Genomic DNA, 25,756 nt, shown 5'->3' with positions numbered 1-25,756 from the left:
AGTCATTATGTCCTTGGCACAGTGCTGCTGGCTGAGGGAATTGGAGGTGGGAGAACAGAAACTGCTTCCAATGGTATCAGTAGAGGGCCGGCGTTTGGGGCCAGAATTTGGACCAGCACATTCTCCATGTGGAAAGTGACAGAAAACTGAACCCAGACTAACCTAAGCAAAGAGGGAATCTGTCTCCCTAGGAAACCAAAAAGTCTGGGTTTTAGCTGGTCACAGTGGAGCTTGATCAGACCTAGAACAATGCCACTAGTACTCAATTTTTCTTCTTCTCTTGCCCCCCCTACTGGCTTTCTACTTGAACTGCCTGCTAACCAGATGGCAGCGGCCCTGCTCTCCTCCTTCAAGACCAGCAGGAAAGCACGTTTGCCTTTCTCTTCTGGCATTCCCAGCAAATGCCTTCCTGTGTCTTGTGGCTGCTGCCTGGGTTGCATGCCCGTCCCCGAACCAGTCACTGGGTCTAGGCTAGGGGACTGGAATGCACTGGCTGGTCTGGGCCCCGATGCCAGCTCTACCCTTCACACACTGCCTGAGAGGAAGGGAGGGAGAAAGGGTTCAGCTTTCCAGAGGCTAGTCAGCATAGCAGTCCCATAAGAAGGGGATGTATATACTGGAGACAACAATTTAAATGGCTTAATAGGGGCACCTGGGTGGCTCAGAGGGTTAAGCCTCTGCCTTCGGCTCAGGTCATGATCTCAGGGTCCTGGGATTGAGCCCCGCATCGGGCTCTCTGCTCAGCAGGGAGCCTGCTTCCTCCTCTCTCTCTGCCTGCCTCTCTGCCTGCTTGTGATCTCTCTGTCAAATAAATAAATAAAATCTTTAAAAAATAAATACATAAATGGCTTAATATAGGTCCTTTCCGTCCTTTCCATATTTCTTCAACATCTCAGCCTTCCCTGGCAGCCTTCTTCAGGATGGACTGGTTAGTCTGGCTTCTCCTGCCACACTTGGGGTTCTCTTCTGAAATAGGAGTCTTTGCCCCATACTGGTTGTTAAAGAGGACACCATGGATCATGTCCTTGAGATTTAAAGCTTTTTGGAGGACATGATACAAATACACATAAGAAAATTAGAGAACAGGGGCACCCGGGTTGCTCAGTGGGTTAAAGCCTCTGCCTTTGACTCAGGTCATGATCCTGGGGTCCTGGGATTGAGCCCCACATCGGGCTCTCTGCTCAGTGGGGAGCCTGCTTCCTCCTCTCTCTCTCTGCCTGCCTCTCTGCCTATTTGTGATTACTCTCTGTCAAACAAATAAAATCTTAAAAAAGAAAATTAGAGAACAGTTTCAAATGTCCACAATGAGAGAGAAAAATCGGAATCAGTGACTTGATGAAATGCCAAAAATCATAGCACTGAAGTCAAGGCTTCTATTCTGTTCTCATTCAGCAAGTGACCGTACACACTGAAAGAGAACACTTCTGAAAATGGAAGGTTGGAACCTTTCTATTCATCTCTTCATTGTAAAACTCATACTAACCTTTTCTCCTTAGGCTTCTTATCCCTACAAGTGTGGTTCCTGGAAAGCCTACCTCACTTTGGTCCTTCACATCTTGCTTTTATGTATTAATTAAAACAGTATAATGCCTTTAAGGGAAAATTTCATAGAAAAAGTTTCTCTCCTGATTATGCCCATGTTTCCTTCCAGTCCTGGCTCCCTTGCATTCACAGTGTACTCGATTTAGTGCATTTTTTTAAGTTGACTTTATTTTTTATAGTAGTTCTAAGTTCATAGCAAAATTGAACAGAAGTTACATTGATTTCCCATATACTGTCTGCCCCCCCCCCCACACAGCTTCCCCCATTATCAACACCGCCCATTACCAGCATGGTACCTTTTTTACATTTGATGACCCTACACTGACACATCACAATTACCCAGTGCCCATTTTTCACTTGACTTGTCATTAACACTTTTCTGTGTTCCGCGGCCACAGTGGCTGGTTCTGCTAGTGGTCTGATAGCCCACTGAGCCCCCTGCCTTACACGGACTCGTTTAGGAGGCAAGCAGTCCTATCTTTTGGAAAGGAGAGCAGTTTGCCATGGAGTTTAGGACCCCGTTAAAGACTAACATTTGGAACATGAGAAGCAGTGAGGAATTTCACTTCTAGGGCCTATTTTGATATGAAATTCTTCAATAATAAGTGTCATCATCTTCAGAAGATAAAAATGAAAAAGGAAAGGAAGCTAGGCAGCAGCAAGCTCCTGCCTGCACTCCAGGTTTCCACTTGGTGCTTGTATACACTTTTTAAAAGAGATTTTATTTATTTATTTGACAGAGAGAGGGAACACAAGCAGGTTGAGTGGGAGAGAAAGAAGCAGGCTCCCAGCTGAGCAGGGAGCCCAAAGTGGGGCTCGATCCCAGGACCCTGGGATCATGACCTGAGCTGAAGGCAGATGCCCAATGACTAAGCCACCCAGGCACCCATATCCACAGTCTTCTTTAGTGCTTCTAAATGGATCCATAATTACCACTTCTTGCAGAAAAGGAAACTGAATGAGAAGATTGAGTTTCCTGAGCAAGTTAGTGACAAAGTCAAGATTAAAATCTATGTGTATTATACTCCAGGCACCCCACTTTTGCCTATTTTCCCATGGTGCTCTGCCAAGGGAAGCTGTTGACTTTTGTAAGACCTTGAGTTAAGTCTACAAAGAGATTCCTGGGCATGGGTTTTCTTTCTAGATTTTACTATAGAAAGGAGGACAGGTAGGTTAGAATTATCCCATTATCCCATTCCTTGCGATCCCCCCAAATTCGTTGTTGATGAATTAGTCAACAAGGATTATGGAGGGCAAAGGAAGAATAGCATCGTTTGGGACAATACAGGCCTAGAGTCAGACTTCCTGCATTCTACCCTCTCTGGATCTTGTTTCCCTCATTGTACAGTGGTAATAATAATTATACTTGCCATATAAGGTTGTTGTAAGAAATACATGAGAGAATTCATTAACAATGTTTACTATGAAATATGGTGTTTATGCTGCTGCTATTGACCTGTCTGTGGTGGTGGTGACTCATTGACATTGTCATTGACTTACTGTCTCTGTTGTCTGCATTGTTGATATTGCCAGCACTGGTGTTGATGGTGTTGTCAATGTCAACAATGTCCATGTCCTTGATTTATTGACATTATTAACATCTGTCTTAACTTCTTATTGATATTGTTGACTTGTTGACATTGGCATTAACTTGCTGATGACTTGCTGATGTTGTTTATGTTACTCTTTTTATTGATGTGGACATTTTCACTGTTAATGTTGTCATTAATATTGGTAACCTTGACATTGGTGTTAACTTGTTGATGTTGTTGTAAACTTGATATTGGCTTATGGTTGTTGGCTTTGCTGTTGATTGTTATGAAGCACTGTATGCCCTTCTTTCTTCCTCACAAGGTGGCTCACTTGGTCCTCAAGGCTCATGCCAGAGTTTGGCACCACTATAAAAGTCACTATCGTCTACAGCAGCAGGGACGTGTGGGCATTGTGTTGAACTCAGACTGGGCAGAACCTCTGTCTCCAGAGAGGCCCGAGGACCTCACAGCCTCTGAACGCTTCTTGCATTTCATGCTGGGCTGGTTTGCACACCCCATCTTTGTGGATGGAGACTACCCTGCTGCCCTGAAGGCCCAGATCCAACAGATGAACCAACGGTGCTCCAGTCCTGTGGTCCAGCTCCCTGAGTTCACTGAAGCAGAGAAGCAGCTTCTGAAAGGCTCCGCTGATTTTCTGGGTCTGTCTCATTATACCTCCCGCCTCATCAGCAAGACCCAAGAAGATTCCTGCATCCCCAGCTATGATACCATTGGAGGCTTCTCCCAACATGTGGACCCTGCATGGCCTCAGACCTCATCCCCTTGGATTTATGTGGTACCCTGGGGTATAAGGAGACTGTTGCAGTTTGTATATTTAGAATATACAAGAGGAAAAGTTCCGATCTACCTGGCTGGGAATGGCATGCCCATAGGGGAGACCGAAGATCTCTTTGAGGATTCCTCGAGAGTGGACTACTTCAATAAATATATCAACGAGGTGCTCAAGGGTAAGAATGATGGATATGTTGGTGATTGGAAAGTAGGTGGTACTTCTCCAAGTCTTCAGAGTTTTGTTTAATGAGACAAAGATAGTCTTCCAAGAAAATGAAGCCAAAAGTAGTAGTAGTAGTAGTAATAGCATGAATCCTTTACATTACTCTCCTGTCTCCCCCAGAAGCCTCAAGTCTTTGCTCCTGTGTTCTTATTCCCTATAATGCCTCTTTCTCCATTCTGCCCATCTGAGTCTTATCCACTGATTAGGAATCATCTTCTTTTAATGCATTCATTTAACAAAAATGTATTCAGTGCCTATTATGTGCCACACATTGCACAAGACTGTAGGGGTAAAATATTGAACAAATATCACCTTTTCCCAGAGGACACTCAGAGTCTACAGAGGAACCCAGGAAGTTACAATATAGGATGACAATGGCATTGTAAGATGGGTCTCCAACCCATTAAATCTTCCTTCATTGTTCTGACCACATTAATCTCCATCTTCTTTAGCCAGCTATAACATCTACATTCCACACCATTAACTTTGATCCAGTTAATTCATACCTACAGAATCATTCTTGCCTAACAAAGCTTCAAATGTATTTTAAATTTTTTAAAAAATTTAATTCCAGTATAGTTAACATAGTGTTATATCAGTTTTAGGTATACAATATAGTGATCTGACAATTCTATACATTACTTAGTGTTTATCATGATAAATGTACTCATAATCTCCTTCACCTGTTTCACTCATCTCCACACCCACTCCTCTTTGGTAACCATCAGCTTGTTCTATGTGGCTAAGAGTCTTGGTTTGTCTCTTGTATTCTTTGTTTCTTAAATTCCACATATGGTATTTGTATTTATCTGATTGACCTGTTTCACTTGGCATTATACCCCCTCCATCCACCCATGTTGTTGCAATTGGTAAGATTTCATTCTTTTTTATAGTTGGGTAATATTGCATTGTATATATAAATACCACATCATCTTTATCCATCTTTTGATAGACACATAGGCTGCTTCCATAATTTGGCTGTTGTAATTAATGCTGCAATGAACAGGGTACATATATCTTTTTGAATTAGTGTTTTTATATTCTTTGGGTAAATACCCAGTAGTAGAATTACTGGATCATAGGGTAATTCTATTTTTAGTTTTTTGAGGAACCTCCATGCTGTTTTCCCCAGTGGCTGTAGTAATTTACATTCCCACCAACAGTGCATGAGAGTTCCTTTTTCTCCACATCCTCACCAGCACTTGCTGTTTCTTGTGTTTTTTATTTTAGCCATTCTGATGGATCTGAAGTGATATTTCATTGTAGTTTTGATTTACATTTTCCTGACGATGAGTGATGTTGAACATCTTTTCATGGGTCTGTTGGCCATCTGTATGTCTTCTTTGGAGAAATGTCTGTGTCTTCTGCCCATTTTTTTTTCTGCCCATTTTTTAAATTGGATTATTTATTTCTGGGGTATTGAGTTATATCAGTTCTTAATATATTTTGAATACTAACTCTTTATTGGATATGTAGTTTTCAAATATCTTTTCCTATTCCAGAGGTTGTCTTTTAGTTTTGTTGATGGTTTCCTTTGCTGTGCAGAAGCTTTTTATTTTGATGTAGGCCCAGTACTTTATTTCTGGGTTTGTTTTGTTTGCCTCAGGACACATCTAGAAAGATGTAGATATGGCCAATGTTAGAGAAATTACTGCTTATGCTCTCTCTTTTCTACGATTGTTATGGTTTCAGGTCTCATATTTACATTTTTAATACATTTGAGTTTATTTTTGTGTATGGTGTAGAAAACTGGTCCAGTTTCATTCTTTTGCATGTAGCTAACTTTCACTATGCTATTTGTTGAAGAGACTTTTTCCCATATGCCTTTTTATTCTAAGTAAAAAGGAATGGCAAATAGTTTTCATCTCATATGTCAGTGCAAATCAGTTGATAAGTGGCTAGTCACCTGCCTAGGGGGCTATGTTGAGAAGATTTCAAGGCCTTGTCTAGATTCACGGAAAGAGTTGATTAGTAATACCTGCCCTAGGAACTTCAGTAAGGAATGGAGAAACACAGTCACTGTTCCTGAGGCCAGACACTCTCTCTTATACTTTGCTTGTACCCTTAGCATCACGGTTACAATTCTGTAATCTTCACAATCCTGGAATCCCTTTAAGAGATTATCTCAAGTGATCTTTGAAACATCCTTGTGCAGAAAATGGGGCATATTTTTAAAAATGATTTATTTGAGAGAGAGCATGTGCACAAGCCGGGAGTTGGGGGAGAGGCAGAGGAGGAGGGAGAAGCAAGCTCCCCAGTGAGCAGGGAGACCAATGTGGGGCTTGATCCCAGGATCCTGGGATCATGACCTGAGCCAAAGGCAGCCGCTCAACTGACCCACCTAGGCACAGTAGGGGCAGATATTATCTTGATGGGACAATTGTGAAAACTAATGCTCAGAGAGATTACATGATGTGCCTGATCAGCCAGTGAGAGGCCTTTTTATTTCTGTCTCAGCAATACCCACAAACCTATGAGGCTTCTATTCATCTTTGTTTCCAGAGCCTATTACAGCCTGGGACAATGTAGGTGCTTATTAAATTATTTATTGAATGATTAGTAATTCAGTAATGATTAGTAATTAGTAATGATTAAGTAAACTATACATAGTATATGAATTATGCCTCTTATACAGTTAGTGTTTGTTGAGAGTCTGTGTAATCTGATAAAAATAGGACTTAATACTTTGCTGGTTCCCAGTTTGAGCCCAAAGCTGTTGCTTTACTCTGAGGCTGGTTTTTCCTTGACTCACCAGACTTTTTCTTCTTCTTCTTTTCTTTCTTTCTTTCTTTCCTTCCTTCCTTCCTTTCTTTTATTTTCCTTTCTTTCTCTCTCTCTTTCATTTTTCTCATAGTTTTGGAAGCCAGAAGTCCAAAATGGAGATGTCAGTAAGGCTACTCTCCCTCCAAAGTCTCCAAAGTAGACTCCTTCCTCACCTCTTCCAGCTTCTGGTAGCTCTAAGCATTCCCTGGCTAGTGGCTGCATCACCCTGATCTCTGCCTCCATCTTCATGTGGACCTTCTCTGTTTCTCTTTTAAGGATTCTTGTCATTGGATTTCTGACTCATCCAGTTTTGCAGGATGATCACGTCTTAAGATCCCTAACTTAATTACATCTACAAAGACCCTTTTTCCAAATAAGATTACATTCACTGGTATGGGAAGTTAAGATTTGGACATATCTTTTTGAGGACTTCTATTCAACCCACTTACCAGGGAATACCTTACTGTAGGCTTTATTTCTCTTTTCTAAGATGGGATGTGTGATCATTTTATGTCAGTATTACTAAACATAAGGAAAAGCAAAAGTACATTTGAGATATTTTTCATTCTATAAAAAACCAAGGAGTCCTGATAAAAGCAGATGGAACACATTCTCGTATTCATTTTAAGGCAGGGATGCTCCTCTGGATTGAGATTTATGACCACAGATGTGGCCTGATGATTTGTAGGGCCTTGTGGATTTTTCTTTCATTCATTCTAAGGAAAAAAGGGTTAGCATTTTTGGGGTAACCCAAGTCCCCTCCAAACTGTGTATATCAAAAGGAAAACCTTTATTATTTTTAAAGATTTTATTTATTTGACAGAGATCACAAGTAGGCAGAGAGGCAGGCAGAGAGAGAGGAGGAAGCAGGAGCAAAGAGCCCAATGCCAGGCTTGATCCCAGGACCCTGGGACCATGACCTGAGCCAAAGGCAGAGGCCTTAACCCACTGAGCCACCCAGGCGCCCCAAAAGGAAAACCTTTAAATAGCAACATCAGTAACGGAGACTTTAAAATAATCCCGAGTTTTGTTTCTCTCTATAGCTATCAAGGATGACTTGGTGGATGTTCGATCTTATATTGCTCGTGCCCTCATGGATGGCTTCGAAGGCCCCTCTGGTTACAGCCAGAGGTTTGGGCTGCACCATGTCAACTTCAATGACAGCAGCAAGCCGAGGACTCCCAGGAAGTCTGCCTATTTTTTCACCAGCATCATTGAAAAGAATGGTTTTCTTCCCAAGGTAGTAAAGAGACTGCCATCACCCAGTACATCAAACTTTCCACCTAAAATGAGAGCCTTCACTTTTCCATCTGATGTGCCCTCCAAAGCTAAAGTTGTTTGGGAAAAGTTCTCCAACCAACCCAAGTTTGAAAGAGATCTGTTCTACCGTGGCACTTTCCGGGATGACTTTCTGTGGGGTGTGTCTTCATCAGCGTATCAGATTGAAGGTGCTTGGGATGCTGATGGCAAAGGCCCCAGCATCTGGGATAACTTCACCCACACACCAGGGAGCAATGTGAAAGACAGTGCCACTGGAGACATCGCCTGTGACAGCTATAACCAACTGGATGCAGATCTGAATATGCTTCGAGCTTTGAAGGTGAAGGCCTATCGTTTCTCTCTCTCCTGGTCTAGGATTTTCCCAACGGGAAGAAACAATTCTGTCAACAGACACGGTGTTGATTATTACAACAGGCTGATCAATGGCTTGGTGGCAAGCAACATCTCACCCATGGTGACACTGTACCATTGGGACCTGCCCCAGGCTCTCCAGGATATTGGAGGCTGGGAAAATTCTTCCTTGATTGAGTTGTTTAACAGCTATGCGGACTTTTGTTTCCAGACCTTTGGGGACAGAGTAAAGTTCTGGATGACCTTTAATGAGCCCACATACCAGGCATGGTTAGGTTATGGCTCAGGGGAGTTTCCTCCACAGGTGAAGGACCCAGGCTGGGCACCTTACAGGATTGGCCATGCAATCATCAAAGCTCATGCCAGAGTCTATCACACTTACAATGAGAAATATAGGCAGGAACAGAAGGGGGTAATCTCTTTGAGTCTCAGTACGCACTGGGCAGAGCCCAAGTCACCAGAAATCCCGAGGGAGGTGGAGGCAGCTGACCGAGCACTGCAGTTCTCACTGGGCTGGTTTGCCCACCCCATTTTCCGAAATGGAGACTATCCTGATGCCATGAAGTGGAAAGTGGGCAATAGGAGTGAACTTCAACACTTAGCCACCTCCCGCCTGCCGAGCTTCACTGAGGAAGAGAAGAGGTACATCAGGGGTACAGCCGACGTGTTCTGCCTTAACACCTACTACTCCAGAATCGTGCAGCACAGGACACCCAGGTTAAACCCACCCTCCTATGAAGATGACCGGGAGACAACCGAGACGGAGGACTCTTCATGGCCTGCCACAGCAATGGACAGAGCTGCACCCTGGGGGACGCGAAGACTGCTCAACTGGATCAAGGAAGAGTATGGCGACATCCCCATTTACATCACTGAAAATGGAGTGGCGCTCACCAATCCAAAAGTGGAAGATACCGACAGGATATTTTACCACAAAACCTACATCAATGAAGCTTTGAAAGGTAGGTGAGCATTGATGTCCCCCTTACGGAGTCTTCCAGCATCCATATGTCACATGCCTGAAATGGTTTGGCAGAGTGGATTACAGACCATCAACAAGTCTCTCTTAGGGCCTAACTCAATAATTCTTTTCCCTTCTGGGGTTACATATCCCTTTGGAAATCTGAAAAAAAGCTATGGTCATCTTCCCACACATACAGAGTCTTTTCATGGGTCCATCCATTCCTTACTGAGCAACTGTTGTGTGACGAGTTCTATTCTAAGTTCAGTGAACGAAAAGATAACATGGAGCTTATATTCTGGTGAGTTCCATGCACCCCAGAACAAGAAACTCTTCTCTAATTCACATTTGTATGTTTAACTTCTAAAGTGGGCTGAGACTCTTGATTTGAGGCACGTCCCTTTACCTCAACAAAAGAATTTGATTTTGCAAAGATTGGCCATTAGTCATTGTTTTGAGGGCATCGGTGCTGGCAAAAAAGACAAGGTGATTTGTCTATCTGGGCATACATTACTTGTGTGTAGAAGGTAACAGTTTAGGACTACTGTCTTGAATGAGGTGCCAGTCTTGGCTGGGCTTCTTGGGGAACCTCACCCTCCTGGTGTAAAGTTCTTCTCTTCTCTCTTTGGGATGTTCCCAGCCTACAGACTCGATGGTGTAGACCTTAGAGGCTATTCTGCATGGTCTCTGATGGACAACTTTGAATGGCTAAATGGCTACACAGTCAAGTTTGGACTGTACCATGTTGATTTCAACAACACAAACAGGCCTCGCACAGCAAGAGCCTCGGCCAGGTACTACACAGAGGTCATCACCAACAACGGCATGCCACTGCCCAGGGAAGACGAGTTTCTCTATGGACATTTTCCTGAGGGCTTCATCTGGAGTGCGGCTTCTGCCGCGTATCAGGTGAGAAGTCCAGGACCATTCAGCAACATCTGTTGCATACCTCCTAAGTGCCAGGCTGTGGGCTCAGTGCCAAGGGCAGGGCGGGGAGGGTCAGGTAAGAGCACAGGGTTCTCATAGACCTGTGGGAGGGAAGTACTAGGTGCCATGTGGGGAGTCACGGAGGTCCTTTCCCTGGGCAGCCCAGCTTCTTCACATTCCCTAATTCAGGCAGACCAGCGTGGCTTCTAGGGCTGTGCTGAGATGGGAGTTGGGAGGCAAAATGGAGCAGGTAAAGTTAAGCACCAGCACTTAGGCAGAGACATGCGAACAGGATGCTTCTCTGCTAGAATGTGTCTCTTATCAGCCAGTCTCTTCCAAGCAGGCAGTTGGCTCAGTGGCTGTCACAGGGGCGTGGGCCTGTTTTGATGTCCTGACGACATCCCAGTGTGAGCTTATTCATGCCAAATGAAGCTCACCGATACAGAAAACATAAGGGTTTTGCTTTTCCCCCAGAAAAATGAAAGATAAAAAGAAAGAGAGACTTGCCCAGGCAGTTAGTGGGGAGTCCCTGCTTTACATCTTCTGCCTCCGTTGATTGTCTTTGAGGCAGGAGTGGGGGATCTGTGTGCTCCCTGTGGGACCTGCTCAGGATCAGCACTGTGAGCTGATGTGACCCTGGGTGTTCTTAGCCCTTGGCTGTGTTCTAGATAGAGCTGCTGAAAATGTTTTTGAGGGAGGTGAGGGTTAGGTACCCCCAGATGACCGCCCTGCTAGTTTACAGTGGAGTCTCAGACCAAATTCTGCCGTGTTGAGATGTGATTAAGTAAATGTACAAACACAGAAACTTCATGGAGCCTGTTCTGTGGGCTGGAAGAAACCCCAGTTCTTGGTCCTCTTCAGCGCTAGGGCCAACACCTTGCATGAAAGAATCATTGAAAGATATGTCAAGATTTCAGAGACCATATTCTGTTACTTTCACTTCAGGCCAACAGAACCCACTGTCCAGGGTTTCCCCAGTTCAGCCTGATGGACACTGGCATGGATGATTCCTTGTTGTGGGGCTTTCCTCTACCCTATTGGGTGTTTAGAAGCCTCCCTGGTCTGTAGCCACTAGATTGCAGGACATTCCTCCCCAACTTGTAACAACTAAAAATGTTTCTGGAGGTTGCTAAATGTCTCTTCAGAGGAAAAATAGCCTCTGGAGGAAAACCACTACCCCACATGTTTACAGCTGGACACAGGAAGGGTTAGGAATTGATTCTAGGGCACAGGCTACAGACCCTACAGGATTCTTCAATGCGGTCTGTACAAGGGATAGGAGTGTCTTAAAAAGCTTTTAGCCAGCCCACATCTTGAATGATTAAATCAGCATCTGCAAGCCCCCATTTCTATTTATAGGTGGTTGGCAGGCACAATTCTCTCCATTTGTGACCTTAAATCGTCTAATTAGCAAAGTGTCACATATAAAAATTGATGTGAAGTGCTTAGAGTGCGGGTTATAGCTATCTGGCTAGATATCACCTGGTTGTACATTCTTTTTTTTTTTTTCCTTAAAGATTTATTTGAGAGAGAGAGCGCGAGAGAGAGCACTTATGAGGGGAGGAGCAGAGGGAGGGAGAGACAGTCTTAAATAGGCTTTGCACTGAGCGCGGAGTCCAATGCCGGGCTTGATCTCACAACCCTGAGATGAGGACCTGAGCAGAAACCAAGAGTCAAAGACTCTCAACTGCCTGCACCAGTACCCCCATACCCCTGATTACACATGCATTCTTTTTAAAACCTTTTATTTGGAAATCTTTTTGAACAGAGAAAAGTTGCAAAAATAGTAGAGGACTCCTATAAACCTTTTCCCCATATTCCTCAACTGTTTAAAATTTTACCATTTGCCTTATTTTCTGTGCATGTGTATACATGCACACAGATACATGTATATGAAACTGATTCTATCACTTGAATGAGAAGGTGTTGGCCAGGTTTCTCTACTCTAAAATTAGTAAGTATTCTGTAGTTATAAATAATAAGTATTTTGTGGGGAGCTACTTGGAGACCTTGTAAGTAACCTGTTCCTCATCAAATTTTACCCACTAACTCTAGCAACTGTTAATAAATTTTGCCTGAATCGATTATTCAGTGAAAGCCAACAGTGATTTTCTCATTTTATCATTCCGCTTATATTTATGAGGTAGCATCCAACAGAAGGGTCAAGTTTTGGGTTTTCCCCTAATTATTCATGCTCTATAAATATGCATGCATGGCCTCGTGGAGTCCTGTTTTATTCAATGAGTTATAGTTTTGCTAGTATTATGCATTTTTTAAAGTATTATGTATTTTAATGCTCACATTTTCCCACATTTTACTGCCTTTTAGCCAGATCCTGTGTCCTACATGGCTCATTCTTTGAGCCATGTGCTCATTCTTTGAGCACTTCCTTAGTTCTTTGTGGTACAAGATGCTCCAGGCTCATCTTGGGCCTTTTCTGCCCCAGTCCTGTAACCATCCCTTTTCCAAATGAGCCCCAGCCTCTTAGACTGGATGTGGGCATTTAGAACCCAAGGTCTAGGTGCTGGGTGTGCTCACTGCCACTCAGGTGTCAGCATTCTTCAGCCCTTGCAGCAGACAGAGCCAGGAAATACAAGTGTGAACATGTGCATGCATGCACATACACACACGCACACACTTGTATTTCTACATCCACCCCATCTCTAAGTAGATTGAAAAATAGTGACTTCATACTGATACCTCTGATTCCAATCCAACTCCACAGGCTTAATGCTAGCCTTTCCATTACCCTTATTTGTATCTCCTTTCTCTAGTGGTGAAAAATCTAGCTCCTAAGAGCGTCAATGCTGTCACTTATTTTCTCCATTTCCCTACATTAACTAATCTCCCAGCCACCAAGGCCATCTCCTGAACTGGTGTGTGCCTGCTGGCCCTGGGCCCGCTGCTCGCCTGGGGGCTGTGCAGGCCACCCCTGGGCATGTGCTCTTGGCTGGGATACCAGCACTACCTTAGCGGCATCCAGTCATATAACATCACAGCATCTGTGCTGTAGTGCTTTAAAGTAAAGTAAGGGCTCCTGGCTGACTCAGTCAGTTAAGCGTCCAACTCCTGATTTCAGCTCAGGTCATGATCTCAGGGTTGTGGGATCGAGCTCCTTGTTGTCGGGCTCCTCACTTGGCAGGGAGTCTGTTTGGGATTCTCTCTTTTTCTCTCCCTCTGCCCCTGCCCCCCAACCTGGCTCGTGCATGCTTGCTCTGTCTCCAAAATGAATCAATATTTTAAAAAAAAGTAAATTATAGAACTTGTACCTGTTCCATTACCTAAGTCTGTAAGTAGGCATTTGTCTAGTGGCTTATGGTCAATTTCCCTATAAGGTAGGTAGGTAGGAAAGAAAGGAGGCACAGGAGCCACAACACAGGTCCTGATTAGGAATTCTGCCTCCAGGGGCACCTGGGTGGCTCAGTGGGTTAAGCGGCTGCCTTCAGCTCAGGTCATGATCCCAGGGTCCTGGGATCGAGTCCTGCATCGGGCTCCCAACTCTGTGGGAGCCTGCTTCTCCCTCTGCTCTGCCTGCTGCTCCCCTTGCTTGTGCGCTCGCTCACTCGCTCTCTCTCTCTCTGACAAAATCTTGGAAGGAAAGAAAAAGAAAGAGGAGAAAGGAAAGGAAGGAAGAGAAAGGAAGAAAGAAAGAAATTAATTCTGTCTCCACAGCTGGCATCACCGGTATTTGTTTGACCATGGCTGGGGTTGGAGGCATGGGGCATTGTTCATTCAGACTTGTAGTGAGCCCCTGCCATACACCAGACACTGCCCTGTTAAGTGCTGGGACACCAAGACCAAAAGACCCCATGCCAAGGGAAGTCCATCAGCACGCCCACAACTGCATGATGCAGTGTGACAGTGTGGCATGGACAGACAGTGTGTACAGAAGGCTGTAGAAGCTCAGAAATCAGAGGGTGGCCAGAGAACTTTCTCAGGGGAGGTGACTCTGACTTACATCCTGACTTGTGACACCCTCATTGACAGAAAGGAACTTGTGGGGGCTTGGCTGCAGAACTTAACTAGACCATGTCTTGTCACCTTGAGATTGAAGGTGCGTGGAGAGCAGATGGCAAAGGACTCAGTATTTGGGACACGTTTTCTCACACACCACTGAGGATTGGGAATGATGACACCGGCGATGTGGCCTGTGACAGTTACCACAAGATTGCTGAGGACGTGGTCGCCCTGCAGAACCTGGGGGTATCCCACTATCGCTTCTCTGTTGCCTGGTCTCGTGTCCTCCCGGATGGAACCACCAAGTACATCAATGAAGCGGGTCTCAACTACTACGAGCGGCTCATTGATGCGCTGCTGGCTGCCAACATCGAGCCCCAGGTGAGGTCAGGCCCCAGCCAGGCTCTGGTCAAGTCCACGTGCGGGACCCAGCTGAGCTGGGGGCTCTTTATTCCGTAAACAAAATGCTGTTTTCCAATTCAGTTTTTGAACTGTCAGAAATTCACAAAGTGCAGAATTTTAAACGTAGAAGAGTCCACAGTGAAGATTTTCCTTTGATCTCTGACCCCCAGCCATCCAGTTCCCCTGCTTAAAGAAGGCAGTCCAGTTTGCTAGGTTCTCATGTCCTTCTTTTACATTGATTAGCTAGAAGATGTATACATGTGTGCATGTTTGTTCCTTTCCCGCCTTTTTTCATACTGGTCACATATATGCAGCTTAGTACTTGCTTTTATTTAACTATTTCTGACCCATATCTAGTTTCCTCACTGATTCTTTTTTAAAGTTACATGCAGTTGTTTGTACCTTACCTCTAGAATTACTTTCCTGTTTAGCAGCACTCTTCCCTGTGATGTTTCCAGTCTTTTGCCATTTTAATCTCTAGTGCAGTGAGTCGTCACAGACATTCCTAATTTTGCCTTGTTATAAATTGATCTGTAGGCTGTGGTTCTAGGAGCAGAGTTACTGGGGCAAAAGGGCACATGTTTTTCAGCTGGGAGTTATTATGAATAATGATACAGAAGCTCACTTGTGAGCTTACTTGGCTCTCACCAAAATTTTACTTGTGAGCCTAAGGACACGTCTGCATTTCCTCTGCTGAGATTACATACTGCAGCCAGACTGTCGCCTCCAGGGTTACAATCCACCCCCCTGCCCCCCCACCCCCACCCCGGCCAATAAAGCGCTGTCTGGACTTCTTCCCTCATACTGGTACGTGATGTGCAGGTCTTCGTGCCGGAGCCAGGGTCACACAGCTGGCAGGCAGCAGAGTCGGCACTCAAACCGGGTCTTCTCTGACCGGGATGTTGACTCTTTCACTTCAGCACTGCTGCCCTCCCCCTCCCACCAAAGAACCTTTGAGCTGCTTGGTCTCCTCATTCGTTCTCAGCTGTGGTAGCGTTTGTGCTCATGTGTGCAGCAGCAGTGATTTCCCTTGAAAGCAGATGGATGGAGCTGCTGGCCTTGTTTTCTCCACAGGTGACCATTTACCACTGGGATCTGCCCCAGGCACTGCAGGATGTTGGAGGCTGGGAGAATGAGACCATTGTGCAGCGGTTTAAAGAGTATGCAGATGTGCTCTTCCAGAGGCTCGGGAACAAGGTGAAGTTTTGGATCACCCTGAATGAGCCTTTTGTCATCGCTAACCAGGGCTATGGCTACGGGACATCAGCTCCAGGTGAGGGTCCCAGTCTCAACTCGCCAGCTCTTTGGAGCATGGCATTCTGAGCCCCACCAAGACTTGAAATCCAGGTGGCCCTGAAAGAGGAGGCCAAGAAAGCTTGGTGGCACTGCCTCAGAATCCCTGCCTCTTGTTCAAGGCTGCCTGACATGCAGCAGATTTCCCCTTCTGACACCACTTCTGATGAAATACGGATTTTACGTGTCAATACCTCCAAATGGCTTCATTTCTTTGTGCTTTTTCTTTTGCCCTGCCTCAAATGGAAAGCTTCCTGAGATCAGGGACAGGGACTAATGGTTGTAGGAAAGGATGAGCCGTTGGACTATACAGGTCCACAGTGTATTTTCTGCAGTTGCAAAACCCAAGTTTCTAAGAATCAATTTGGCCAACCTGAGCTCATCCTGACTTGAACCAATGGGGGTCTGCTCATGGACATGATCTCACTTAGTGTAGACATTTCTGCGACAGATATGTTTGGGTCCTTGATTACGGAGAGCTCTCCTGGATCTGGTTGGGGTGCTGTGTAAATATACTATCTGCCAGGTAGTACTTCTCCAAGACACAAAACCCTTACACGTCTGGACCACATAATCCCTAAGGATTTTGAATAAGGGATTGTGGATTTATCCTTGTCCCTTTAGAACGATCCAATTAATCCTTTCTCTAATTTTGAGCCCAAGACGTGAATTTGTGTTCAGATGATTCCTTGGGATCACGTGTAAAAGCTGGAAAGAGCCACAAGTTGTTACCACATTTATCTTCTGTTGGTCCTTGGTGCTTTGGTTTACCATTCCTTCAACTTCCTGCAACACGTGAGAGTTGGCCTTTCTCATGACGTTTCTCCCAAGGAATCTCCGTCAGCTGCTTCCATCAGCTGAATTCTCCAACCCTCACTTCCACTGTGGGTCCCCAGACAGTGCTAGGATGTCAACTCCGAAGGCACATACTCTGCTGGGTATCTGGCCTGAGACGTAGGAGCCACATTTACCAAGTATCTTCTTACCAGACACAGTGCTGCTCGGGTTTTCACATACGTGCTCTCATTTCCTTCTCACAAGAACTTTCTTATTGCTCACTTGGCCAAGGAGGAACCTAAAAGACTGAATTATCCAAAGTTACACATCCAGCTAGAAACCAAAGTTACACAGCGAGGACTTGAATTTGCTTCTTTCTAACACCAAAATCTACAACTCTTTCTCCCCAACATAGAAACCATCTGTAGGGAGAGTGTGATATTCTTGGTCATGTTCATTCTTTGTTGACAACTGTGTGTGTGTTTCCAGGAATCTCCTTTAGGCCTGGCACTGCCCCCTACATTGTTGGCCACAACCTAATAAAGGCTCATGCTGAGGCCTGGCATCTGTACAACACCACGTACCGTGCCAGTCAAGGCGGCGTGATTTCCATCACCATCAGCAGCGACTGGGCTGAGCCCAGAGATCCCTCCAACCAGGAGGATGTGGAGGCAGCCAGGAGATACGTTCAGGTTTGTTTTTCCTCTGGGCATCGTTAATAGTCTTGCATGTCTTTCCCTCCATTCTTGAGTGAATGGAAATGGAATTACATGGCAAAACAAAGATTTAGGTTCAAGACCCCGTTTTGCTATTACCCGATTTTGTGAGCTTTGGAAAAATCACCTAAACATTTCTCGTACCTTAGTTTTCTCATCTATGAAGCGGAGACGACCTATCTATATCATAGGTTTGCTGTGATCAGAGTTCTTTGAGGTTGAGTTTTAAGTCTTAAAAATGATTTGTACCTGTGGTCCTTGCTGCATGCAACATGGTTTGAAGGTAACTAACAGAAATTCCATCTCTTCAATTTCTGGTTTGACTATAGTAGCTGATAGAGCTGGGCTGCAATGTCACACTTCACCTGTAGGTGTCACCATCTGATTTTATTTATTTGGTGTAAGAATTACTTGAGTTGGGGGCCTTTGGATTCTGCGAAACTCATTAGTGCCCATAATTTTCCACTTCTGTGAGTTTAACATAAGGACATGCACCTTTGGTCATGGAACTCTGCTCCTAGCACAGGGTGCATGGCTGGCTCGGTTGGTTAAGTGTCAGATTCTTGATTCTGGTTCAAGTCATGACCTCAGCGTGGTGAGATGGAGCCCTGTATGGGGTTCCGTGCTCAGCACAGAGTTTGCTTTAGATTCTTCCCCTCTCTTTCTGTCCCTCCCCCTGCTCACACTCTAAATAAATAAATCTTAAAAAAAAAATAATAAAGTAGAATCACTAGTAAGCAGACGCCAACAAAACAGCCCATCCTTCCTTCAGTGTGTGCCCCTGATGTGAGGAGAGAAAAGAATGGTCTTTGTCAGGCACAGCTTTTCCCTGGCTCTTGCTAGTGTCTCCGATGGGGTTAGAAAGCACCCTCTCCCATGTTTTAGCATCAGAAAAGGCAAGTGTCTCTTCTCCACACCAGCCCCCACTTTTGGCTCTGTGGAGGAGCTTGAAGGCAGCAGTATTCTGAGGCGAAAACATGGGTCTTTGCTTGCCAGACTTCTCACAAGAGAACTTGGTAACAGCAATCAAATTAATGAATGCAAAAAGAGCATAATTTTCCCATTTGTTAGCCAGGTGGGGAAAAGCTCTTGGGACAAAAATAATGCATCTCTCCTTTTAGACTCACAGAACTGGTAAATTAGAGCAGTAATTATCCTGAAATCAAAATCCCCAAACCCTCAGGAAAGGTTAGGCTCTAATTTCATCAGATTGAGCCACCTGCTGAACCGTGATACTGAGGCCCAGGACAGTATACACATACCCTAAAATCAGCTTCCACGGAAAGGAACACTTTGTTACCTCGAGTGCACAAAGCCTCTTTCACCAGGGTGTGTGTATTCCAAAGCTGCCTGAGAATGGAGGGCTGCCCTCCCCCACATTTAAGGCATTAGCCAGTGGGGTGGGGGGGCGATGAGGAGAGACTGAAGAAGCCTCTCAGTACCCCAGCATCATAGCATTTGGGTGCCACATATCCACCCTAAGGGTAAGGATGATCTGGACCCCTTTCAAGAAAATAAGCTGGAAAATTCCACAGGGAACTTTTGGCCTTGGGCAGCCAAGAAAGCCTCACAGCTCCGCCGTCCCCAAAGAGTTCTGGTTGATCCTTAGGCAGGATGATGGGGAAGGACTTGCTCTGTGGTGAGAGGAAATCCACAGCCTGGAGGCTTCTAGTCTCTGGTCTTCTGCGAGACCCTGCCAAGGGCAGTCTGTTGAGTCCTGAGGCAGTGCTCAGTGCAGTTCATCTCCTTTTGGGGTGCAGGGGTTGAGAATCTCTGCAACATGCAAATAGCTGCAGAGGAGATGTGAGTTTAAGCCCGGGATGGGGCGGGGGTTCGGAGAAAGGGGAGGGTTCTGAGGTCCATGACTTGTGAGCAGGAGAGCTGCTGTCTCCTAGTGTAACCCCCCGGTAATACCCAGGCTCTCACCCCCACCCCACCTGCAGTTTATGGGAGGCTGGTTTGCTCATCCTATTTTCAAGAATGGCGATTACAACGAGGTGATGAAGACGCGGATCCGTGACAGAAGCTTGGCCGCAGGCCTCAGCAAGTCTCGGTAGGTCCTGGTGCCCAAACACTCAGCCAGGAAAAGGTCAGGAGGAAGTCTGGTCTGTGATACCAAACTGTGGCTTCTGGTGGACCGCTCAGTGGTGAGTGTGTGGCCGTTGGGGTCAGAGAGGCTGGTCTTAGGCTGCTGGGAAGACTGAACATGATTGTGCATGTGAAGCCCTCAGCCCAGGGCAGGGCCTTGCTATGTGTTTGACAAAAGGTAGACAGGAAATTTTTCTCAAAGGCACCCACTTCTTAGCAACCCACAACCTCATGCAAGGACAAACTCTCCAGCTCATCCTACTTACTACATCATCATCACCTTACAAGTGAATGTGGGTAGCAGTGGGTGACTGCCAGGCATGTGCGTTCTGTCATTTGGCCAGTAGGGGGCAATGGTTGCACCAAAGTAGTCCTAGTTCGGGCCCACTCCTCTTCCAGTCAAGGAGTAATAGCAACAGGGACACCTAGCATTTATCCATCTTCTATTGGCACTCTGAGTCGTATTTAAAGAGGGATAAACTGAGGCACAAAGATTACGGCAAGATTGGGCGCTTGGGTGGCTCAGTGGGTTAAAGCCTCTGCCTTCGGCTCAGGTCATGATCCCAGGGTCCTGGGATTGAGCCCTACGTCAGGCTCTCTGCTCAGCGGGGAGCCTGCTTCCCGCTCTCTCTCTGCCTGCCTCTCTGCCTACTTGTAATCTCTGTCAAATAAATAAAATCTTAAAAAAAAATATTACGGCAAGATTATCCAGCTACTGAATTAGAGCTGGGATTTGAAACCAAGCTGACTCCAGGGCCCACACGCTGAGTCTAAGAATCATCTGGCTAGGATTAGAGGTGTTTTGTGTGGAAGGGGAGTGACCTGGCCTTATGGGAATACACCCACAAGCTCCAAGGGGACTCATGGGACCATGAGCAGGGAGGGTAAAAGGAATTCCAAAGGTATGAATTCTTAACATAGCTCGCCAGTCTTTCCCTTATGTAGCCCAGCTGTGCAGTCTCAATAATCCAGTCCCCATCCTTACAACGCACTCCTGCCCCGGTTGGGGTAAGTTCTGTGGAGTGGGCTGTGCCTCGGGGTCTGATGTGCTAACTCTGGTCTCCACTAAGCAAGCTGGCACTCTCTGACACAACTCTGCTGAGCACCTACCATGTCCCCACATCAGGGCCAAGTCAGTAAGGTGTGTATAAGGAGAGGCTTCCGAGTCTGGGTCCTCAAGCTGCCGACATGCCAGCTGGGAAGAGAGTAAGCTCACCACTACAGTTCTCTTCCCTAATTTCTCCCTACAAAGAAAACTCAAGAGATGAGATGAGGGTGGGCAGAACAAAGAGACTTCATGGACAAGGTGGGACACCAGTTAAGCTGGGTCTTAACCATGAAAAGTGTGTGGGAGAGCAGAGGGCATTCCAACTGAGGGGAAGGGTGAGCGCTGGCCTGGTGGGAATGAGTGGGATACCTGCAATTGAGAGCTGGGGGGATTGGCCCAGTGGCCAATGGGCGGTGGCAAGGCCACAGGGCAGAGAGCCTGGAGGCCAGGCACAGGGCCTCAGCCTTGATGCCACAAGCCCTAAGGAGCTACTGCTAGCTCCTGGGCAGGAGAGTGAGGGGCATGAGGGGTTTAGGCTTTAGTTTTCTCCCAACATTTCAGAAACCCCAGTCGGGGAAGGTTTTGATCCACCAGGTTACTGGCAGCAAAAATCTCGGTCAAGATGAAAGTGCCAGGTGCCCAGGCAGGGTAGTGAGAGCGCTCCCAAATCCTGCCCCAGGACATTCTCTCCCCAAAGCATGATGCTTAAGCCCCACACGTCTCATGGCTCCTTCTACCCAGGCTCCCAGAGTTCACGGAGAGTGAGAAAAGGAGGATCAATGGTACCTATGACTTTTTTGGGTTTAATCACTACACCACCATCCTGGCCTACAACCTTGACTATGCCTCTTGGATCTCTTCCTTTGATGCAGACAGGTAAGTCGGCCCACAGGGCATCTGGAGCAGTCTCTGGAGAAGACAGCAAGGTGCCCCTTTGCCCAGCTCTTAACTGCACAGCCTAGAAAGCTGCCTCCTGATGCCATACATCCTGGAATTTGACAATGAGTCCACTCCTGAGACACCTAATCAAATCTCTGTCAGTCTGCTGATAACACCGGCTAGCATTTCCAAGGTGCTTCCTGTTGAGACAGACATGCTTGGAGTTTTGTCAAATATGTTCAAGACTTTAAATATTTTTCTTCCCTTGGTTTTCTTCTTTGGTCAGATTTGTTTCAATTATCAGATGCATTTCAATCAAACAGTAAGATTGGGTTTTCCCCCACCCCACTTTGGGGTAAAGGTGAAACTATTATTTCTGCATTACACAAATGCAGTCATGGTGGAAACATCAGAAAGCAAGAATAGGAAATTCTTGTGGGTGTCATTCCAGAAGTTTATGTGTATGTATAGAGGGTAAGCTACCTCTCCTTCTCCTCATAAATAGAACATGTAAGTACATACATTATATAAACTATATAAGATATATAGTATAGTTTATGTAGTTATGAATTTATACATAAAAATATATTACCCAAAACCGAGATTATATGTGTATATATATATATACACACTGTCTTGCTCCTTTTGTAACAAGCATGTTTCCACATCAGCTGTGAATCTATCTAGGTTCCTTTAAAACAAACACCTACCCATCCACTGCATTCTGCAACCCCTAGAGTTGGACTCTGACAGAGCTGAGAACCCACAGGACTCTTGCTGCCTCATGATTCCTGGCACTGTCTCCCTGTGACCTGTGTTCACACTTAAAAAATGTTCTGGATCCAGTTCAGCTGAGCAAGAGAAATTGTTACTGATAAGACTATTTTTTTTTTTCTGAAGGATTTGGACATTAAGATCTAAACAATTGGTCCTTATTTGAAATGTATGACTCTGCAGAGAAAGACAAATAACATATGATGATCTCATTCATATGAGAAATTTAAGAAGGAAAACAGATGAACACATGGGAAGGGGAGAAAAGGAGAGGGAACAAACCATAGGAGACTCTTAACGAAAGAGAACTGAAGGGTGGTGGAGGTACATGGGTGGGAGATGGGCTGCATGAGTGATTAAGGAGGGCACTTGTGGTAATGAGCACTGGGTGTTCAAGTGATGAATCACTGAATTCTATTGTGGAAACCAATACTGCATTGTAGGTTAAGCAAAATTAAACAACAATTAAAAAAAAAAAGTGTGATTCTGGAGACATTCAAGTTTCTGTGCTTTCCCCAGCAGTTGCTTCTTTGGCACAAGATGTTGCCCTCTCCAGGTCCATCATTGGACAGAGGCAGGGCCTTGGGCACGTAAAGCAGGTCCCAGCCTATGTGTTCCCTGTCCTCACACAAATGGGGGTCCCAACCATGGGTGCCTGTGGCCACACCTGTGGTGCTGACTAGATGTCCTTGATGCAGGGAAGCCCATTCTCTCTCCCAACACAGCACTCAAATCCTACTGGAGACTGTGATCAGGGAATCCCAGAGCCTTTCACACCCTTTGGAGGGTACAGTCCATGAGTGAAGCCGTTCATCTGTAGAGGTGCAAACAGCTCAGGTGGCCTGTCACAGCTAGGCCAGCAACAAGCAGTACGACTAGAACTAATGAAAAGAGAAGAATGTGAGGCAACCTGACTCATCTGCGGTTAGCTATGACTGTTAAGTCTAGACTAAACCTAATGCTTTTCCTAGTATAAACCCTGCTTTGTGTTTATGCAAAGGGCCTCTTGGGATTTACACATTGAGACCTATCTCTTGTGTTTGAACCTGTAGGGGAGTGGCCTCCATCACAGATCGCTCTTGGCCTGACTCTGGTTCCTTTTGGCTGAAGATGACACCTTTTGGCTTCAGGAAGATACTGAACTGGCTAAAGGAGGAGTACAACAACCCCCCAATTTACGTAACAGAGAATGGAGTGTCCCAACGGGGAGAAACAGACCTCAATGACACCCTAAGAATCTACTACCTCCGCAGTTACATCAACGAAGCCCTCAAAGGTAGGACAAGCCTATCCCCTCCTCCCTGTGCACCTTTTACCACTGGAAACACCTGCTAACATCTCCAGTTGGGGGAATACTGCAACCACGAGACCCCATCATGAGAAAGAGGTGGCTTCTCCCTCCTGTTAGGCTTAAGCTTTTCTTTGAGGCTGCACTCTGAGTCTTCTCCTTCTTAGATGTAAGTTTAGCAAGCAAACCCAGTTGCCTGATACAGGGAGACTTGAATTCCTGGCAGTCATCAGCTCTGCCAGATCATCCCTGATGTCTGATGTCCCTGAACAGTAGTGGCCTGCTGAAAGCAGGCACTGGGGGGAGGAGGGGGGAAGATGCGGGGGCAGTCTATAGGGTCTTCTGTTCCTCAAGTGAAAGTTTGAGACCCTCAGCTCAGCAAGATGGGGCGGGATAGGATGGGATTAGGATAAGGGACTGTAAGTAACGCTGAGTGAAAGAGTGAGTGCTGCAGCAGCGGAAAGAAATGGTCAGAAAGTCCTAGTCCAGTGGAAATCTTTCCCAAGGGCCACTTACTTACTTTTGGAAAAAGCATGAACACTTAAGGCAATCCCCAAGACTTGTATCCCAATATGTGGAGACAGAGAGGATGGCAGGTGACTGAGCAGAATTAATGTAGTCTACCCGTGCACTCCCATTCAGGACTGAGCCTTTCTGGGAAAATGCTGATGGCTCTAAGTCCATCCACGGCCAACTCTTCACCTGTAGGTGGGGACTGTGGGAGAGCTGTGGGCAGGTGTGGCTTCTGTAGGCCTGGTAGAATGGGCTCTTGTAAGACAAAGGAAGCTCATGCTGTGGCCTCTGCATTTGGGCAGCTGTGCAGGATAAGGTGGACCTCCGAGGATACACGGTTTGGAGCGTGATGGACAATTTTGAGTGGGCCACAGGCTTCGCAGAGAGGTTTGGTCTGCATTTTGTGAACTACACGGACCCTTCTCTTCCAAGAATCCCAAAAGCATCAGCCAAGTTCTTTGCTTCTATAGCCCGGTGCAACGGCTTCCCTGACCCTGCTGGGGGGCCACACCCTTGTCTCCAGCCAGAAGGTGAAGAAGGTGAGATGTGGCTCTGGGAGGGATTAAAACCGGAGGGTGAGAGGGACATTTTCAGTCTATTTTCTTCTTGTTTATTCCCCTCCTCTCTGCCTTTCCAGTATGTATGTATGTATGTATGTATGTATGTATGTATGTATGTATGTATTTAAGATTTTATTTATTTATTTAACAGACAGAGATCCCAAGTAGGCAGAGAGGCAGGCAGAGGGGCAGGGGGGGGGGGGAAGCAGGCTCCCTGCTGAGCAGAGAGCCCGTTGCGGGGCTGGATCTCAGGACCCTGGGATCATGACCTTAGCCAAAGGCAAAGGCTTAACCCACTGAGCCACCCAGGTGCCTCTCCAATATTTACTTTTTCATTCATTCATTCAACCAGTATTTTCTTTGAATGCTCCAGACATTGTTAGGATGAATCAAAGGAACCGAGGATTAATGTTACATCTGGAAACTAGACCCTGGTCTGGGAAGAGCAAGTCTAGATTCTTGTCCTAGCCCTACCACTAACTGTGCAACCTGAGGCAAGAAACTAGGCACACACCTCCAGGTGGACATGAGGGTCTAACACACAATACTGACTGCAAACAGTGCTTGGCATGATGTAAGGGGCCCAATATTTGAATGACCGAAAAAGCATAAATTATTACTACAGAAAAGAAATAATTATCCACTTTACTCCAACTGTTGACAGATTTAAAAAAAAATACAACCACGTTCCTTCATTCACAGGTTCAGTGAAAGGGCTACATCCTGTCGTCACCTCAGCAATGAGCTCGCTCTGGATACCTGTGTGACTCTATTCTAAGGACATAGCTTGGGCTTAACATCGGTTACCATTGATCTGATAACCAGACCTGTAGGAGTGCATAAATTGCCCTTTGTCTTCCTCTCCTAGATGCTGGACCTACCGTCAGCCCCATGAGAGAGGAGGAAGTGCAGTTCCTGGGGTTAACACTAAGAGCGACAGAAGCCCAGACAGCTTTGTACGTACTCTTTTCTCTTGCGATTCTTGGCGTCTGTTGTGTGACATTTCTGTCATACAAGTACTGTAAGCACTCCAAGCAAGGGAAAACACAACCAGGCCAACAGGAATTGAGTACTATTTCTGCATTCTGA

At 45.8% G+C, this 25,756-nt stretch overlaps 1 protein-coding gene across 1 annotated transcript in view; it reads left to right on the top strand.

The window, feature by feature from the left end:
• The window catches only part of LCT (lactase), a gene marked incomplete at both ends in the record, with an annotated part of 50,621 nt that extends 24,865 nt beyond the window's left edge, over positions 1–25,756 (top strand). Inside the window, 11 exons of the mRNA XM_080798433.1 lie at positions 3,397–4,042; positions 7,896–9,446; positions 10,086–10,354; positions 14,420–14,710; positions 15,806–16,004; positions 17,291–17,493; positions 19,461–19,570; positions 21,395–21,529; positions 23,359–23,582; positions 24,410–24,637; positions 25,536–25,756. Coding sequence (XP_080654559.1) covers positions 3,397–4,042; positions 7,896–9,446; positions 10,086–10,354; positions 14,420–14,710; positions 15,806–16,004; positions 17,291–17,493; positions 19,461–19,570; positions 21,395–21,529; positions 23,359–23,582; positions 24,410–24,637; positions 25,536–25,756 — 4,077 coding nt within the window. The remainder of the gene's footprint in view (positions 1–3,396; positions 4,043–7,895; positions 9,447–10,085; positions 10,355–14,419; positions 14,711–15,805; positions 16,005–17,290; positions 17,494–19,460; positions 19,571–21,394; positions 21,530–23,358; positions 23,583–24,409; positions 24,638–25,535) is intronic.

The sequence above is a fragment of the Martes martes genome, assembly GCF_963455335.1.
Source record: "Martes martes genome assembly, chromosome: 3".
NCBI lineage: Eukaryota > Metazoa > Chordata > Mammalia > Carnivora > Mustelidae > Martes > Martes martes.
Note: the sequence above shows the minus strand (reverse complement) of the source record. Positions and strands in the feature narration are given on the sequence as shown.